At 34.4% G+C, this 20097-nt stretch overlaps 1 protein-coding gene across 2 annotated transcripts in view; it reads left to right on the forward strand.

The window, feature by feature from the left end:
- Window positions 1-20097, forward strand: part of LOC136027496 (zwei Ig domain protein zig-8-like) — a 315403-nt gene that overhangs the window by 39912 nt on the left and 255394 nt on the right. For both annotated transcript variants that reach the window (XM_065704810.1, XM_065704809.1), the window contains exon 2: window positions 10256-10443. In XM_065704810.1, the coding sequence (XP_065560882.1) occupies window positions 10256-10443 (188 nt within the window). The remainder of the gene's footprint in view (window positions 1-10255; window positions 10444-20097) is intronic.

The raw sequence follows: 20097 nt of genomic DNA on the forward strand, positions 1-20097 counted from the left end.
ATGGGCTTTCAATAGGCGCCCCTTTCACCAATTGAGGCTGATATCTTCATGGAAAATCTTGAAGAAAAGACTATTTTGCAAAGTTTTTGTAAACCGAAATTTTGGGTTCGTTTTAAAGACGATATTTTTTATTTATGGGAGCATGGTGATGAATCTTTGGAGTCTTTCCTCCACTTGCTTAACTCCTTGGATCCAAAACTTAAAATTACTCAGGAATTAGATGTAGAAAGGCGTCTCCCTTTCTTAGATGTCCTGGTTCACCGAAGTGATATATGCTTCGAGTTTGGAGTCTATAGAAAACCCACACATAGTGACCGTTACTTAAATTATTCCTCTAATCATTCTCCCGCTGTGAAAAGAGGAGTGGTCACTTCTGTAGTTGACAGAGCATTGCAAGTTTGTTCTCCACGTTTCCTCGATTCAGAGCTTGACCACCTTAGAGACATTTTATTTGGGAATGGTTATCCAATTAGTTTAATAAATTCTGTAATTGCAAAACGTATTAAAAATTATCATATAGTAAATCAAAAGTGCAAATCAAAGGGAAAATTCAGGGTATCTTGGTCTCCCGTACGTTAAAGGGGTTTCAGACCACATTTCCAAAAATCTAAGGAAAAATAATATTTTCACTTACTATAGACCCAGAAAAACTATCAGTTCCCAAATCTACCAAGGTAAAGACCCTATCCCGATAGTTGAGAATTCTGGTGTCTACACAGTTCTTTGCTCTTGTGGTCTTTGGTACATCGGAAGAACTGATCAACGACTTACGGATAGATTAACTCAGCACTCTACCTAAATTAATAACACTTTTAACAAGTGGAAAAAAAAAACAAAAAAACAACACATATTTAATAAGCCAGACCATGCTCTTTTATTTAACCAAGCTAGCCTAATTTCACATGAAAAAGGTATTTTCTAGCACTACAGACAAGCTGTTGAAATTCGATTTCGAAATTCGAATCGAGTTTTATTTCGATTTTCTCAAAAGAGAAGTCGATACTTTAATAATTTCTGAAATAACAGTTGAGCCACTTCCCCAATCACATAATCAAATACATCAACCCCTTAGATCTCAAAGGGTATCCGCAAAGAATACAATGGTTAAAATCAGAATTCAGGTGACCAAGTTCTCCAATTTATTCAATTGCTGCTTCGTTTGTTTGAATGAATGAATTCTTTTTTATTTCTCAGTTGTTCGTTAGTATCTGTCGTTGACAGTTCAAATTTGTTTGGATTTTGTACAAATCGTGGATATTGGCGAATAGCTCACTTTATTGTTTGTTAGGTATTTGATTTTAATTCATTTAATTTTTGGTCTTTATTTAAGTTTTTAGTGTTTTTTTTCATTGGTTTTGTTGTACTTTCCGCGCTTGTTTTTTTGGTTTTTGTTTTTTCCTTGATCATATTATTTTGTTCGCGCTGAAAGAGAAAGGCGGTTGTTCTCTGGAAGTATTCACTTTTTGCGTTTTCTTCAGTATTTTCATTTGGCCTTTATAAACACCATTTTTGATCGTTTTGTGACTTGTAAAGGCCTATTCATAATTAGATTCTAGTAACATCGAGATTTATGTTGTGCTATATTGAGCCAATCAAAATGTTTTCTAGAATTCGTCAGTAAATCACAATATTCATCAAATTGCATCAATCTTAATAGTAATTAAATAAAAAAAACTAGTTTTTTTTAACTGAAAGTAAGGAGTGACATTAAAACTTCAAACGAACAGAAATTACTCCGTATATGAAATGAGTTGTCACCTCCGCAATCCCTCACTCTTTACGCTAAAGTTTTTAAATGTTAAAAAAGTAGAATTGTGCAAAGAGTCAAACTTTAGCGTAATGAGTGAGGGATTGCGGAGGTGACAACACATTTCATATACAGAGTAATTTCTGTTCATTTTAAGTTTTAATGTCACTCCTTACTTTCATTTAAAAAACTAGTTTTTTTTTATTTAATTTCTGAACGCTTTGAATTAATGCATGTTTGATTTTGTCTCTCCGCACATAAATTATTAAAACGAAATTTGCATACCAATTCTTTTTTTGGCTAAATGGCTTTCTGTTAGTTTAGATAGACGATTTGAGAAATAAGGGGTGGGAAAGGAGGTCTAGTTGCCCTCCAATTTTTCGGTTACTTAAAAAGGCAACTAGAACTTTTAATTTTTAACGAACGTTTTTATTAGTAAAAAATATACGTAACTTAAGAATTAACTTACGTAACAAACTTTTATATTCTTATTTTTTATTATGTATATGAGAGGGTTTGTCCCCTCGCCAATACCTCGCTCTTTACACTAAATCTTAAGTTTTGTTCCGATTCTTTAAGAATGACCCCTGAATTAGAAAGGCCGTAGAATAAATAGCTGAAATTACTAAAAATACTTTAGCATAAAGAGCGAGGTATTTATCTTCTCCTAAATAGGAGGAGATAATCTCCTCCGCTCAAGGTTTGCGTTTGATTTACTTTTCCTATATTTTAATACCATTCGCTTTTTAAGATTCATACCATAGAAATATACATGGGAGACATATTGATCGTTACCAAGTCAATGGTATTATCTATATTATATTTATATTATCATTATTATTTATGTATTTATATTATTTATATTATATATTAAATTATATTATCTTCCGGGAGTGAGCCCTCTTTCTAACTTATGTTCGATGCAGTGTAAATCAATGAATAGCTCCTTGCTTTTGCGAAATTTTCTTTTTATTATTCCTTATTATTATTGTTTTATTTTATTCTACAAGAGACATTTTCTCTTCCATTGCTACTGTTTGTTTGTTTATTTTTAACCAGAATAGTACAAAGCACTGTGGAGCAACAGAACGAGATAAGGAAACAAAAGAAATAAAAGCAAAGAAACAGAGACAAAGACTAACCGATAGTAACAAAATAAACTGAAAAACTGATAACAATTTTTGATGGAAAACTTTTTTGTCAAAGTGAAAAACTGATATTTAGACTAGAACTAAATTTCGAATAAGTTGGCTATGCCACTAGAAAAAGCATGATGGTTTTTTTTTTTTTTTTTTTTTATACCCTAGCCTTCGTTAGGTTTGAAACTTAAAAGGGTGTCTCTATCGTGAGACCAATTTTCCATTTTCATTAAATTGTTGTGGTAAACGTACAAGGTTTTTATGGTAGGCTATTTAAAATAAGATCAAGGCAGACATTCATGATCTTTTTAAGGAAAACACAAAAAAAAAACATCAAAATAATGGGCTGACGGTGCAAAAAAGCCAGTGAAAGGGAGTTTAATACCCATTCGATGAAATCTACTCAATGGGATTATTTCGCAGTAATACAGGGAGAGGCAAATACATTTTTCTTAAACAAAAAATAAAGATACGATGAAGGTGTTTTTCAAATCTAGTTTCCAAAAAAATATAGGAGAGAGAATTGCAGAACTCTACCATAACCCTAGTTCACTCCTGTATCTCCCAGCTTAGGAAACTTTTAGTAGAAATATCCTTAATTTTTTTGTCTTTTTCCTAAATTTTGAGTTTCCCGTGTATGACTTTCTTTTTTGCTGGATCGGAACAATAGGTTTCTAATAATGTTCTTCGGTCTTGCAAGGCTGTATTTTAAGTTTTTCTTAATAATAGGGGCAACACAATAATTATTTCTCTCAGAAATGTATCTTTGATTAAAAGGCTGTTACACATCATGCGAAAGACAGAAAGCTGAAATTACAACTCTGTCGTAGAAAGAGCGAGGTAATCAAACTAAGTGTTCCCTTGAGAATAGGGGTAAATGGGAAAATAGTGGGGAGTGTGTACTCTGAATAATGCATCCAAAGAATTAGTTTTATTTTCAGTTTTTTAGAGAATCATTTGGCAAACTTCGGTTTAATACACGCGCACTGCTTTAATATGAGGACATTTGACGAGTCCGAACTTCTAAACAAATATTAAACCATATAAATCCTGAACTGTGTGTTCATTAGTTTTTTCATTTTCAAAGAAGAACTTCTTTTCTATTTTTGAAATCCTATTGAATTTCACCTTTTGAAGAATTTGTTTTACACTTTTAATTATAGCCTTATTTTCTTTTAAATCATTTGCACATTTTCGGCATTTATAGTAGCTTTTTCAAACACAGCAGATAGATTTCAGAGGCAAAAATAACTATCCATAGTTATTTGCACTTGTCCCCTTTCTCTGTTTAATAGATTCTGACACCATACTGGCTAAGTATGACCTTAAGACCATACACTGAAGAACGAAAAAACGACAAAAAAGCAAACAGAACAAATACAAACAAACACAAGTAAACAAACAGAAGGAGGGATTTAATCGCAAGTGAAAAAAGGAAAAAACACAAATATCTCCGCAAAGTCCTCTGCTCGTCCACCCACAGTGAAAAAAGATAAAAAACTCAATGAAATTATCAATATTTTTATTCAGCCACCTTTAAGCTGTTACCCCTAGAAGGTGGCTCTTCATTTTGATTTAGTTTTTGAGGTAGGTAGATTTATTTCGGGGTCGTGGACTTTAATTTACTTTTTTCACTCTTTTTGCCATGGCCCTCCCAACATCTCTCTAAAAAAATATCAAAATAATTAATATTTTATTAACAGTGTCTTCTATCTTTTAGGCAAGCATCAACAGCTTACGTTCTTTCGAATTTTGTCCCCCCCCCCACTCCTCTCTAGAATAAATCTTTACTTAAGTGCCTAGAAGGGGTCCTTTTATAGACACAAAGTGGACAAAAATTCAACTTTTTCTTCACTTTCTTTTACTGGTGCGGCTTTAGCCGGAAGTTTTCACGCATTAACCGCAGCCCCCTTGTAACAATCCTGATTGGGCTAAAACTTGGACATACAAGGATAAGAACCCTTTGCATAATGTATGAGCACCATGGAAAATCTATTTTTGTTTGACTAAGCACATTTTCTTTGTCAAAAGAAATACATTTTCTTTAAAAATTTATTAGGGATCTTCAGTTTCCATAAAGCTACAATTTATGGAAGTACATTGTTGTTGACATAAACTCTTCTGCTCGACATCAAAGTTTTTCGAATCTTTGAGATATCAGAAAGTTTCTTCGTGTATTAAGAAACATTACTAGCCACGAACAGCCTTATTTTCCACTCACCGAGATGTTCAGTGGCAGAAATAAAAATCTACCTATCAAAGTTGAAAAAAAAACTATCTGGTCTTAAAAAACGTTACCTCTAGGGTTTCAAAAAAGGTGATGTGATGTGAAAACTTCAAAATTATTTCTAATTGAACGAAGTAATTTTGTACAAACGAAACCTCATGTCATCTTGTATACTTTTCATAGCATTAGTTGGGTAAAATACAAATAGCATCAAACCAAAATTTTCAAAAAACAACTAAAAAATCAGAATTTAGCATTCTTGATTGACTTTTCCAGAATTGTTTCCATGAAATCTAGAAGAAATACAAAATTTTGTTCTGCAGTTCTCAGAAAGATAATTTAGTGTACTGCAGGAGTAAAAGAAATGTTCTGAAAAACTTCATTTTTCCAGGTAGGAATGTTCTGTTTTGGCAATATATAGGATATAAGAAAAAAAGAGTTTTATTTCTGCTTTCTTGCAAATAACTGGAAATTTTACGAGCTTCACTAAAATTTATATGCCCTGTTTCACTATTTTCAAAGCAAGGAAAAATCTCAAATTTTCATCTCTTGCCGCTTCAGAGCTCTAGACCGCCTCATCATAAGAAAAGCCCGAAAAAGCTGTGAAAGCAGTAGTGTTGCCACGTAATATAGCCATCACGGTCTTCTGTCAGTTGATTCCCTTTTCAAGAAATTTTTCTTTGGCTAAAGTGATATTTAACTAAACAAGAAATTTGCAATGAATTAATGTTCTCGTTGTAACATGCCAGTAACGCATACAGAAGAATTCCAGGTATTAAACCTATTTTTAGTATTCAAAGAAGTCCTTAACTGAGCAGAGAACTTCTATTGAAAACAATAATTAACCTCTTGTGGGAAAATTGTAGTCACGAGAAGGAAGAAATTAATATGGTGTAAATCTAATGGGAGTAAGAGCTATATATAGTCTTGATAAGGACTATAATCTGTAATTCATAAAATTCATGAACAGGCCACTGTGGTAAAGCCGTTATTATATTCATTTCGCACGGCATAGTCTTGTGTTTTGACATTCGGTGAGACTTATAAAACAAAGATAATCGTTAAAGTAATAGCACAATAGATGCAAAAAGGAAGCTTTTTCTACACATAATACACAAAAGGAATTATTTCACTTAGTTTATTTTTCATAAACTTATTTCTAAGCACTTTCAGATCAAAATTTGATAGCCATTTTTAATAAATTGGAATGTAAACTTGCGTGACAATAGACCAACAAGAATCATCAACTGTCAAAGTAATCTTGTCTTGGAAAACCTTCAAAAATGATCCTACAAACTTTTCAGTTGGAAAATATAAGATTATTCCCCCAGTATAGAATTCTACCTACTTACCAAAAAAAAAAATGTTTGTATTGAGAATAAAGTCTGTTTTTTTTACAAGTAATTTAAAAATTATAATTTCCTCAACTCTGGTAAGGCAAAGGCCTCAATTCGCCAAAGAGGGGTATATCAAATAACTTGTTATTGTGGCAGCTATTGTACCGGTCGAACCGATCAGAGCTTAGAAATACGTCTACAACAGCACAAGGCTATCTTAAAAAGTCACTAAATTCTAGTAGTATTTCCAATTCTTTTGATTCAACTCTGAGCAACCATATTTTAGGAAGTCCCAGCTATTCAATACTCTTTGACAACACCACTTTAATTAGTAATTATCTAAGTATTAAATAGATTGTTCAAGAGAAATTAAAATTAAATATACATCAAATTAAAATGCTTCTTTATATAGAGACTTTAGAAAATACACACTTGCGCATTAACAAAATTAAATTCTTTTCCCTAGCGTAGGGACTTAAATTTGTAATGGTTAATATCTTTATATATTATGTTAGGTAAAATCAAATATATCGTATATAAATCTAATTAAATAGGAATTGACATAAAACAGAAACAACGATTACCGGTCTAACGATAATCCAGTCTTACGAAGCTTGCTGCCAAAAAGGCGGGAAAAACATTAAAAACTTGCTTCTGAAACGGTTTCAAACAGTTCGTGGTAACGAACTGTAGTAAGGAGCGACCCGGCTCAATAGTAACCAAAACTCTAAAAAATTGAATTTTGATATCAACAGCTACATCAAAAGAATCGCATTTTAATGCTGATTTTAAATATATAAGTTTCATCAAGTTCAGTTTTACCCATCAAAAGTTACGAGCCTGAGAAAATTTGCGTTATTTAGGAAAATAGGGGGAAACACCCCCTAAAAGTCATAGGATCTTAACTGTTTTAAAAAGCAGACTGTTACGAAGCTAAAGTCTTATGAAGCTAGCTGCCAAAAAGGCGAGAAAAACATTAAAAACTTGCTTCTGAAATGGTTTTATCTGTATGAGCCACCTTTTTCCTAGTCTTGGTTGAATTTACATTCAGAAAAACGCCTAGATTTTTATTGTCTATTGGATCTTTATTGGGGACTTTCATTGGGTCTTTTACTGTTGTTTTTTAGTTAGTTTGATTTTTTTATTAATAGTCGAAGTTTATCCTTGTTCTACTCTCTTATTGTTAAATATATAGCCCAAATATTCAGTTTTTTCCATATTTACTTTCTTTAAAACTTCCACATTGCAATGTCTTCTTTATTGGTTGTATTTTTTATAATTGTATCAAACAGTTCGTGGTAACGAACTGTAGTAAGGAGCGACCCGGCTCAATAGTAACCAAAACTCTAAAAAATAGAATTTTGATACCAATAGCTACATCAAAAGAATTGCATTTTAATGCTGATTTTAAATATATAAGTTTCATCAAGTTTAGTCTTACCCATCAAAAGTTAGGAGCCTGAGAAAATTTACCTTATTTTAGAAAATAGGGGGAAACACCCCCTAAAAGTCATAGAATCTTAACGAAAATCGAACCATCAGATTCAGCGTATCAGAGAACCCTATTGTAGAAGTTTCAAGCTCCTATCTACAAAAATGTGGAATTTTGTATTTTTTGCCAGAAGGCAGAACACTTATGCGTGTTTATTTGTTTTTTTGTTGTTTTTTTTTCCCAGGGGTGATCGCATCGACCCAGTGGTCCTAGAATCTTGCGAGAGGGCTCATTATAACGGAAATGAAAAGTTCTAGTGCCCTTTTTAAGTGACCAAAAAATTGGAGGGTATCTAGGCGCCCTTCTACGCTAATTATTTACCCAAAGTCAACGGATCAAAATTCTTAGATAGCCATTTTATTCAACGTAGTCGAAAAATCTTATAACTATGTCTTTGGGGACGACTTACTCCCTCACAGTCCCCGTGGTAGGGGCTGCAAGTTACAAACTTTGACCAGTGCTTACATATAGTAATCCTTATTCGGAAGTGTACATACGTTTTCAGGGGGATTTTTTGGTTGGGGGGAGGGGTTAAAAAGAGGGGGATATGTTTGGGGATCTTTCCATCGAGGAATTTGTCATGGGTGAAGAAAATTTCCATGAAGGGAGTGCAGGATTTTCAAGCATTATTAAAAAAAAACAATGAAAAAATAAATACGAAAATTTTTTTCAACAAGTAGTAAGGAGCAGCATTAAATCTTAAAAAGAACAAAAATTATTACGCATATGAGGGGCTCAACTCCTAATACCTTGCTCTTTACGCTAAAGTATTTTTAGTGATTTCAACTATTTATTCTACGGCTTTTGTGATTCAGGGGTCATTCTTAATGAATTGGGACAAAATTTAATCTTTAGTGTAAAGAGCGAGGTACTGACGAGGGGTTGAACCCCTCATATATGTAATAAAAACATGAGATTACAAAAGTTCGTTACGTAAGCTAATTTATTAGTTACGTTTATCTTTTACTTATAAAAACATTCGTAGAAAATCAAAAGTTCTAGTTGCCTTTTTAAGCAACCAAAAAATCGCAGGGCAACTAGGCTTCCTCCACCGTTCCTTTTTTTCTCAAAATCATTCGATGAAAACTATGAGAAAGCCATTTATCCAAAAAATAAAAAATAAAAATAAGCTTGCAAATTTCGTGTTAATTATTCCTCTGCGGAGAGCCAAAATCAAAACATGCATTGATTCAAAAACGTTCAGAAATTAAATAAAAAAAGGTTTTTTTAGCTGAAAGTAAGGAGTGACATTAAAACTTAAAAGGAACAGAAATTACTTCGTATATGAAAGGGGCTGCTTCCTCATCAACGCCCCGCTCTTTACGCTAAAGTTTTTTACTGTTTTAAAAAGCAGAGTTGAGAGAAAGAGTAAAACTTTAGCGTAAAGAGCGGAGCGTTGATGAGGAAGCAGCCCCTTTCATATACGAAGTAATTTCTGTTCCTTTTAAGTTTTAATGTCACTCCTTACTTTCAGCTAAAAAAACCTTTTTTTTTAATGTAATTGATACCTGCAACGTAGTGAGCATTTAGAGAACATGTTGTTTTTTTTTGTCTTTTAATTATCTTCATATCTTGCATATCGGAAATTCAATTTTTTCTGTTTTTTGATGTTTCTGCCATGACCTTATCCCACATCCTCCCTTTTATTTCTATATTTTTACATTCCTGTTGCTACCATATGTATTTTTTATAAGCGATTCATTCAAATTACGCTTGACGAAATTATTTACTCTTATGCAAAGTTTTCCTTACCATCTTTGATTATGTATGATCGTAGGTTTCAAGATGATCAGGGGACAAAAAGATTATTTTGTTTTGATTTTAGTGGTAGCTGTAACAATAAAATTTTAGCACGAATTGTGCTAAAATTTAGATCCGCATTTTTTTCTTATTTGTAATATGTTGACTAAAGTTCTATTGTTATTCGCAACTTCACCTGTTGTTTAATAAAAGTTAAAAACTAAGATTTTGTTTTCAGAAATTTAAATTCTCTCAGTGTTTTAAAAGTTTTACTGGATAAATTCTATCTTTGAAATCAAGTAAAAAAAAAAAAAAAAAAAGAAAAAAAACTCTACACGTTTGAAAATTTATAACTTTCTGGGTAGCTGCCACTGTGGACATAATTTGAAGAGCTACAGTTTTCTGCGTTTTAATTGCCTTTGCATTCCATAAGAATAAGGAAGATTATTTTCTTTCATTTGTTTACCTATATTAGCTCAGTAGAAAATAATTCCGCTCTTATCATTATAAGCAAAACTGTTTGTGTTCCGGATCAGTGCCACGACATGCACTTCATGACAAGTTATTTTTCAGATTTGGGAAATGGAGAAGTGACTTCATTGCATGGGTTCTTTGCGGGATCCTTGAAATATCAGTCAACCATTGAAGCCATTCTTAGTTCTCGGCCTTATTTTGAAAACGGGCCTTCAAGAAATGTTACGGTATTAGCAGGCCAACCTGCTTTATTGCAATGCAGAGTGAGAAATCTTGGCGACAAAGTTGTAAGTGAAGACATTATATTACATCATTGACGTAATTAAAGGTGTTTTCAATCCTCCCAATGCAAATTTTGTAATTTAGTAATTTTTTATTATCACAGTTCAGCCAAAGAGAAATTACGGTACTTTTTAATAATACGGAACCCATCCAAGAAGTGAAGTTATGTTAATCCGAACGAAATATAACCTTCATGTAACCTTTAGTTTATATAATAGTATAATTTGAGCTATATATTTGCACATTAGGAATGGAGGTGGGGGTAAAGTATTGGGACAGTGTCCCTAACCTAAGATAACCTAATCTCCCTAATGTGCCAATATGTGGCCCAAATTATAAAGTCTAATGCATTCTGTCGAAGTCTAGTGCATTGTATCATCCGTTACTTGTTTTTGTAACTATGAAACTGGTTTTCTGAGATGTAACCTAAGCGTAATTCTTGAGTGTGTTCCATATTATTAATAAGTACCGAAATTACTATCCTATGCTTGCGTGTTGAAAAGTATATTTTATTTCCATTGGCTTATTTTGGTGAGTTATATTCATAATAGCCATTCCTTAAGTGCATGCCAGAAAAAGGAAGTCAAACATTAAAATTTGAGCCAGTAAAAGAAAGAAACGTTTTGGATCAGATTTTTTTCAAATCTTAGAACCCATCGCAATGTCTAGAGGATCGGTGTATATCGGTTCACCCCGTTCTATTATAGGTAATGACGGGCACATATATGGGCTAGACGGACACTAAACCACACATGGACTTTCTGTTTTCAGTAGTGTGTATTTTGGTAAGAGGGGCATAAAATCCAGTCTAAATTTTGAAAAATACATTGTTTTTTTCAGTTATTTCACTAAAAATGCCCTTTTTTGAAGTTTTCATTGAAAAACAAAAACAAAATTGCCTTCCTCTAGATTTTAGAAGTGCATTTTGCCCCCCTCCCAATATTTGACTGAAATGGCGCCAATGCTTGTGTTATTTAGAAGCTTGAATTCCATATCCAAACTGTAAAATCATTTTATAAAACAAGCAAAACCCAAAGGATGACTGCATGAAACCCATTCTACTCTGTTGGCGCGAGAATCAAGAGGAGATTCCAATAAAAGCGCCACTAATCATCACTAGAAGCAAAATGCTTAACAGGAGGGATACAGCAGCGTCAATTCATGAAGCTTAAGGCGGGGCGGGGAAAAACGTAAATTCAAAATGTGAGGGGGGGAACTTGTCATTAGTCTAATGAAGATACAAAACACATAATTTTTCAATGATAATGCACCTGAATAGGTATTCTTAAACATGTAGGGGGAATGAAGGGGCACATACCTCCCCTAATTCACTCAACTGGAGGGATAGGAAGAATCGTTTTTATTAAATGTTTAAGTGGTATATTTTTAAAAATTGCTTTTAAAGCATTAACATTTTATGAAACGAATATTACTTTCTATTAAGAAAGCTTTATCTATGTCTGTAAGGATGAGAGGGATTCAGAATAAATTAAGCTTCATTGGCCGTAAAAGCATTCTTAAGATTTTTGGCAAACGATTTCCAGCATTCTAGACAATGGAACGTTAAGAGTCTCAAGTAGAAATCGTTATGCTCCTTCATAGCTGAGCAAACAGAATGTAATGTGCACTGGTTTTATTCTAAAAGGGTTTAGCGAAAGTTTAATTTTCTTTATTTTAGATTAGAGATTTAGTGTCGTTAAAAGAACATTAACGAAATGACCTGTCCATTTATAAGGAAGTTTTGAAGTTTTATAAAATAGCCAATCTCTGAAAATTTTTCACCTCTCTAAGGGTGAAAATTAGGGTGTACTATGGTAAACAATCACTTTCCAGCGATCTTTATTTAGTGTCGTAAGAAACTAGTTGAGCTCGAGGAAAAAAAACTGGGAAAGATTTTCGGGGATTGATATTGCAGCAGATTCCCGACATTTTTATCTCCCTGGTTATACTTTTCTAAGTAGCAGCAGAAAGCAATAAAAAATATTCTAGTAATTTGAAAAGTGCTTAGTTTGGAAAGTGAAAAAGCCCAGTCGTAAGTGCTGAGTGATGATGAGTAAACCCAGTAATATTCATTTAGGCATAAAAAGATCAAAAGATCGTTTATTAATAATATTTCTACAACAACAAATAACATATAATTGGGTATTCTTCTCCAGTGGACTCCATGGCCTGAAAAATGGGAAATAGGGAACGAATTAAAATATATTCATGCACATTACCACCATTAAACGACTGAAATCAGGGGATATAGGACTCCAAAGACCTGGCAAGAAAAACGAACACAAGAAAGAAAGAGGACAGAAAAAAAAGGTTAATTTGCCATTTGTCTCTCATGTTCCAAATTTTCTTGGACAAAAGAGCCTGATAATTTACAAGAATGTTTGTCAGCGTATACTTTCATAAGCTACTATCTTAAGGGAACAAACCCTGTCTACAGCAGGAACCGTTTTGGGTTCCTCAGGGTTAAGTCATTTTGCTTCAAAATTATCGAGAAAACTTTATTTACCTTTTATTTAAGTTGACGAAACAACCATGTTGTCCCTCGTTCTTCTTGTTCAATGAAGTAATCCTCTCAAAATTTCCTTTGAACAGAGTGGCAAGTTTGTATATCCTTTTCAATAAGCCTTTCAGTTCTCGCTAATGGGAAAAACAATCCATCATCTAAGCCAGGCTTTTATTTTCAAAAAAGCTCTTTGCCCAAGATTATTATTGCCACGTGGCAAGAGAGTTCAGGTGAAAAGTAATTTATGTTTTGTGTGATCAGAAACTAAGTAGGGGATACTGACCATGATTAGGACAAAGGGTAGTACTAGTTGACATTTCCATCTGGAGTATACCTTTGAGTGCCTTATGTATCACACGGCTCTGCCGCGCATGGCACTGCTCTACCTTAACTGACATTGTCACCAAGACACTTGGCACTGTATCACCCCGCTTGACTGGCTTTCACCATGCTTCCCAAGCGCCACTTGGCGTGCATTATTCTGAAAGTTAGTGATTCCTCAGGTTTTATAATTCGTTCTGACTGAAATTGGGTCTTATTATTAGGATACATTTCTCGTTGTTCTAGCGAGGATTGAGGCAAATACTGATCATGGGTGAAGCTATAGGCCTCGATCGCCTGAAAACTTGGTTTTCAGGATTTCCTCCGTAGTTCATTGTGACTTTATTTCACCTGCTTTCACTGTTAGATAAGTTTCTGCCTAGTACTTCTCTTCTTCGTTAAATAATTTTATTCCCTCTCCCCCCAGCTCGAAAATATATCATTTAGGAAATACATTGAAAAGCCAAAAATAAAATTTTCAGTCTGGCATAGTTCAACATTCTGATTTTTATTCTGATTTTTGTTTGATTCCGGGAGCAAATTATTTTAGGTATATTTTTTTGTTTGGCAGAGCCAATCAGGATGTAAGTCAATATTTTTCAAGAGTACGTCAAACAGATTCTTTTGACTATCAAATAAAAAAAAGTTCATTTTACAACTGAAAATAAAGAACAACATTGAAATTTAAAATTAACAAAAAATCATTCCGTATATGAGGGGGGTTGTCCCTCCTCAATACCTCACTTTTCACGCTAAAGCATTTTTGAAAGAAAACTTCTTATTCTAATTAAACGGTCCTTTGTTTTTCGGCGTAAAGAGTAAGGTATCGAGGAGGAAGAACTCCCCCCTTATACATGGAATAATTTCCCTTCATTTTAAGCTTCAATGTTGTTCATTAGTTTCAGTTTAAAAAACTTGTTTTTTGTGTAAGTTTGATCATTTTTCAAATGATGCCGAGAAATCCAGCTTCCCTCCAAGGAAAATTCCCTCCTCCCATAGAAAATTCTTCAAAGTTCCTCTCACGTAAAATGCCCCCCTCCTGGATAATTCTATCCTCGCTGAAAATTGCTCTTGCGGACGGATCCGCCTGAAAATTCTCCTTCGCATTCTTTCATTTGAAAACGACTTTAATTTCTTATTGTTTTTCAAATCATATCGCATTTCCACCTCTGTGAAAAAAGTTATCCCGGAAATCCCCCTATCCCCAGTGGAAAGTTGCTCCCCGGAAAACCACCTCATATAGAATCGCTCCCTTGCATACCCCTCCCCCACATGGAATCCAGACAATCCCAATCCACTGAAATTTTCCACCAGAACGTCTCTACATGTTAAATTTAGTCGGCAAAGGCAAAGTAAGACAAACAAAAAGAATTTCGTAAGGAAATTCTGGCAAATTCTCTAGTGTAAAGTTTCCACTGGAAAGTTCACTCCCTGAAGCTTAACTCACCAAAGACAATGTTCTTCGTTGTAAATTTGCCCAAGCAAACGCTCACCCTCCCCCTTCAAAAAAGATGTCTGTATACTTTTCGATAGCAAATAAAACAATGGGTGAGTATAGTAGCTTACAGCCCTCTCTTTTGGGCCTGTGGGGGCCATGTTATCCTCAAAGTCAAAATTATTAGACCTTTCAACTATGTTGAACAAAATAGCTATCTTAATCTTTTGATCGGACGAATTCAGGGAAAAAGGGAAGCAGGAGGGGGAGGGCTGCCCTCCAATCTTTTTGGTTACTTAAAAACGGCACTAGAACTTTCTATGTTCAATTAAAAAGCCTGCCTTTTGACGTATAAAAAATACGAATCCTTTTGGTGGATCAGCTGTTATCAAAATCTCCATTTTTTAGAGTTTCAGCTAATATAGAACAGTGTCGCTCCTTACTTACAGTTTGTTACCACGAACTGTTTGATTAAATCAAAGAAAAACACAGTTATCAAATAGAAGGAAAAAAGGAAGTAAATACTAAAAATGAAATGAAAATGCTCTAAATACTAAGGGGCTTCTACCCTCCTAATCCTGATTTGCCACCACATTAAAGTTTCACTTTTTTTTTTTATTATCACTGAGCTTCCAGAATAAATTTGCTCATTTAGACATGTTTGCTTTGCAAAGTGAAATATCTGGCTTAAACGTTTTGAAAGACAAAGTGTAAAAAAATATTTCTTACAATCTCTTAGAAAATAATGAACAACAGATTATAGTTAATGCATTTCAATTTGTCTTCTGTAAGGTCTAAGGTAATTTTTAGCGTAAAGAGTATTGCCTCTCGCAAATATAGTGTATTTTCAATTGGTTTAAAGTTTTTATTTACCCTTTTTCAAATTTGGGCCATTTTTATTTTTATTTTGTATCAAAGAGTTCATAGTAACGAACTCTAAGCAAGGGGTGACTCGGCCCAATAGTAGCTGAAACGTTAAAAAGAAATTCTAAATGAATTAACGCAGCAAAGATACCGGATTTCCTATGATGATTCCAAATATGTAAAATTCATTAAGTTTAATGCTACGCATAAAAAGCTATAAGCCAGATAAAATTTGCCTGATTTTAGAAAAGGAGGGAAACACTATTAAAACGCCAAGTTTGAATGAGTAGGGTTTTTGAAGAACTTGGAAACTTTAGCGTAAATAGCGATGGTTGAGGAAGGGTTGGCTCCCCTCAGATATATCTGGTCGTTTTAAGCTTTGATATTGCTCCTTGCTTTCAGTTGATTTTTTTTCTTTTTTATTGCAAGAGAGTGCCCAAAAACTGTATAAACAAAACACACTACCGCGTAAAATTATGCCCTTGGAAACATCGGGTCCTGTTTGGACTAAAATAAAATATTTTTGATGACAATGGTGAGACATGGAACATTATTGAGGTGCAATTAAAAATAAGCCTTTATGATAATTTTCAGACTATATTTTTGAGAGTTTGAAATAGTTGCCTTATGTACATAGTGCCTTATGCGAGATGAAATGACGGGAAATGACTATTTCCCGATATTGCCATAGTGCCTTATGCGAGATGAAATGACGGGAAATGACTGGATATCTCCAAAAGGGGAATCCTGCTTGTGTGGCCTCATAGTGGCATCAGGATAGACCTTTCACGGTTTTCTTAACCAAAACTCTGACCGCAAACAGCGCTGTAGGATAACTCGAGGAGTGGTGTCCCTTGAGGAAGCTATAGGCTAGTAAGACAGATCACGGATGCGTGTTTATTTATTTTTTTGTTTTTTTAGAGGTGATCGTATAGACTCAGTGGCTCTAGAATGTCGTGAGAGGGCTCACTCTAAGGGAAACGAAAAGTTTTAGTGATCTTTTTAAGTGACCGAAAAAATTGGAAGGTACCTAGGCCCCCTCCTACGCTGCATTTTTTCCTCAAATTCACTGGATCAAAAATCTGAGATAGCCATTTTGTTCACCATAGTCGAAAAACCTAATAACTATGTCATTGGGGACGACTTACTCCCCCACAGTCCCCGTTGTAGGGGCTGCGAGTTACAAACTTTGACCAGTGTTTACATATAGTAATGGTTACTGGGAGGTGTACAGACGTTTTCCAGGGGATTTTTTTGGTTTGGGGGGAGGAGGATTTGAGGGAGGGGGCTTCTTGGGAGGATCTTTCCATGGAGGAATTTGTCATGGGGGAAGAAAATTTCAATGAAGGGGCGCAGGATTTTCTAGCATTATTTAAAAAACAATGACAAGATAAATATGAAAAGTTTTTTTCAACTGAAAGTAAGGAGCAGCATTAAAACTTAAAACGAACTGAAATTATTAAGAATATGAAGGGTTCACCTCCTCATAATACTCGCTCTTTACGCTAAAGCATTTTTAGTATTTAAACTATTTATTCTACGGCCTTTGTGATTCAGGGGTCATTCTTAAGGAATTGGGACAAAATTTAAGCTTTAGTGTAAAGAGCGAGGTATTGACGGGGGGGTGAACCCCCCAATGTACTCAATAAAAACATACGAATATAGAAGTTCGTTACGTAAGTTAAGTTGTAAGTTATGTATATTTTTTACTAACGTTCGTAAACCTTCGTAAAAAATTAAAAGTTCTAGTTGCCTTTTTAAGTAACCATAAAATTGGAAGGCAGCTAGACCTCTTCCCCTGCTCCTTTTTTCTCAAAATCTCCCGATTAAAACTATGAGAAAGCCATTAAAAAAAATATATGCAAATTTCGTCTTAATTATTTATGTGGGGAGAGCCAAAATCAATGCATGCATTAATTCAAAAACTTTCAGAAGTTAAATTTAAAAAAAAGTTTCTTTTGGCTGCAAGTATGGAGCGACATTTAAAACTTAAAACAAACAGAAATTACTCCATATATGAAAGGGGCTGTTCCCTCCTCAGCGCCCAGCTCTTTACGCTAAAGTTTTTTTCTACCGTTTTAAAAAGAAGAGTTAAGAGAAAGAGTCAAACTTCATAGTTGAAAAGTTTTTTTTTAACGAATTTTTTTTTAACAGTTGAAAAAAGTTTGTAAAAGTAGGAAATTAAATCTGCAAACCAAGATTAGAATATTGTAAGCTACAGTAATGACAGTAATCAAATATGTTTCTGAAACGTGGACGCTCTTAAAGCCGGAAGAGGATTCATTAAATGTTTTACAGAGGCATTTCTGGTCGTTTTAGCTTTTAATGCTGCTCCTTACTTCCAGTTGACAAACTTTTTTATTTTCTCAATGTTTTTTTTTAATAATGCTAGAAAATCAGGATTTTCGGTTTCTTTCTCTTCCCTCATGATAACTTCCTCCACGGAGCTATCTTCTCACGTACCCCCCCCCCCCTCAACGCGAAAAAGTCTCCTTGAAAACGTCTGTACATTTTTCAATAACCATTACTATATGTAAATAATGGCCAAAGTTTGCAACTTGAAGCCCCCCGGAGCTTACGGAGTGTTTGGGCAACCGTCTCACTGAGTGTGTTTCAATCAGTAGGCTGTGCAAAAAATGTGGTTCTATCCCACTTTCTACACCTGTAATGAGAAAAAGGTTGAGATGTCTGGGACAATTTCTGCGGATGAGAGATTGCCAAAGATTGTCCTAATCTGTCTAGGGCAAAAAACATGTCCTTCCCAAATCAGGTGGGAGGAGGTAGTAAGGAACGATTTAAAAGAAGTCGGAACTTCCTGGGTGGGTATCAAAAGTTAGGCCTTAAATGATCGGGATGGAGAAGGAGCGCTCGCTTGGATGGGCTTAGGTGGCTTTGTGCTGCAGATAAATGATAGCAGTAGCAGTACTAGTAGTAATACATCTCTTCTGCTACTAAAAAGCAAAAGAAAAATAAAATAAAAAAATTTAGATTGTGTAGGCAAAGGGCTAATTTTATGAGCCTTATGTCCCTTGGCTTTTCTGCCTTTCCTTGCTTTTCTAGCAGTAAGCCTGTTTTCTGGTATAATTAACTTTTATAAGGTAGTACTGTCACTATAGATCTACAAATTATAAACAGCACATGGATTCTGTTAATAGCTATACTTCATTTTGAAAATGTTGGTTTATTTGCTATGATTACTATTGGCAGTCACACTTTTCCTACGTTTCAATACCGTAAAATTACCTTAAAATTTGAAATAGCCGTTCTACCAGCTGAAAGTTAAATTTTGCTTATTTTAGACTAAGAACTGCCACTAGGCCTGTGAGGACAATTCATTTTGCAAAGCATCGTATATTTTGCAAATGGACTTGCCGTCATCCATACTCTCTCCTAAACTGATAAAAGTTGTTTAGATCGTCTATTGAAATTTGTTATATGGCTGAATTCTCAATCATATCTAAAGGTCAATTTCTACCAGGGCCAGATTTAAAGCTTTTACGCCTCTAGGCTCTTCGTTTTTAGGCACTTTTAGCCCATTTTTGCAAGATATAGGGAGAGTCACCAAAAATTTTGGGATAGTGAAAGCACTGAGCAGAACGCCACTGATGAGCTAAAAGTAGTGAAAGAGAGAGGTGAGGCTGGACTCTCACCTGCCATTCTTCGGAGACATTTGATAATTTATAAGTGGCCACGGAGCTTCTGTGTTGCTTTAAAAACACTTTTCAGTGAATAGGCAGCGCAGAAGCGGAGTATACTCGTTTTGACGATAAATCACATCAGTCTAGTTTTTGTTAAGAGAAATATCACTCAGTGATAATTTATCAAACCCCCTAGCTTTTTGCACCCCCTAGGTCCTGGCCTAGTGGGCTTCTCGGTAAGTCTCAACCTGATCACTACTCAAAAAGGTGCTGTTAAAAGTGAAGCTTTTAGTTCGAGAATAATTTTGCCATATCTTGAAAACCCCATCTAGACTTTCTTTTTTTAAAAGCTGTCCATTGTCGTTGAGCGAAAACCCCATTTTCATTTGTCATGATTTCACTCATCCGTAGAGTTTTGACTTTTTAGCTTCATGTCTTTTGACTTGCCGCTGTCAAAAAAGCTACTCACATGAACACCTAAATTGCTGGAGAAATATCTTCTGAAAAATAAATAAAGCATGGTTGCCAGGCAAGTCTATATTGCTTGTATTTAGGCTTTTCTAACCCTAAGCTACATGGAATTTTCTATTCTACTTGACTCAGTCCAAATTCAGACACTCTATCGTCTAATTAGAAAAAGTCTAATACGTATTTTATGGAATTCAGTCTGTTTATCAGAACAATGACAGTTATCACGATGTTTTCTAGCATAAGCTGAAAAATTGTATCCCCGTCAGAATGATTACCGCTCTGCCTAAGCTTCGGTACAAATTTACTATAAACAAAGTGAACGAACTGTAAATAAGGAGCGACTCGTGGTAACAACAGTCCAAACTTTAAAGAAGGAGTCTTAATAACAATTAAATAAAAAAACAAGTTTTTTAACGGAAAATAAGGA

This window comes from Artemia franciscana, chromosome 5 (genome assembly GCF_032884065.1).
Source record: "Artemia franciscana chromosome 5, ASM3288406v1, whole genome shotgun sequence".
Taxonomy (NCBI): Eukaryota; Metazoa; Arthropoda; class Branchiopoda; order Anostraca; family Artemiidae; genus Artemia; species Artemia franciscana.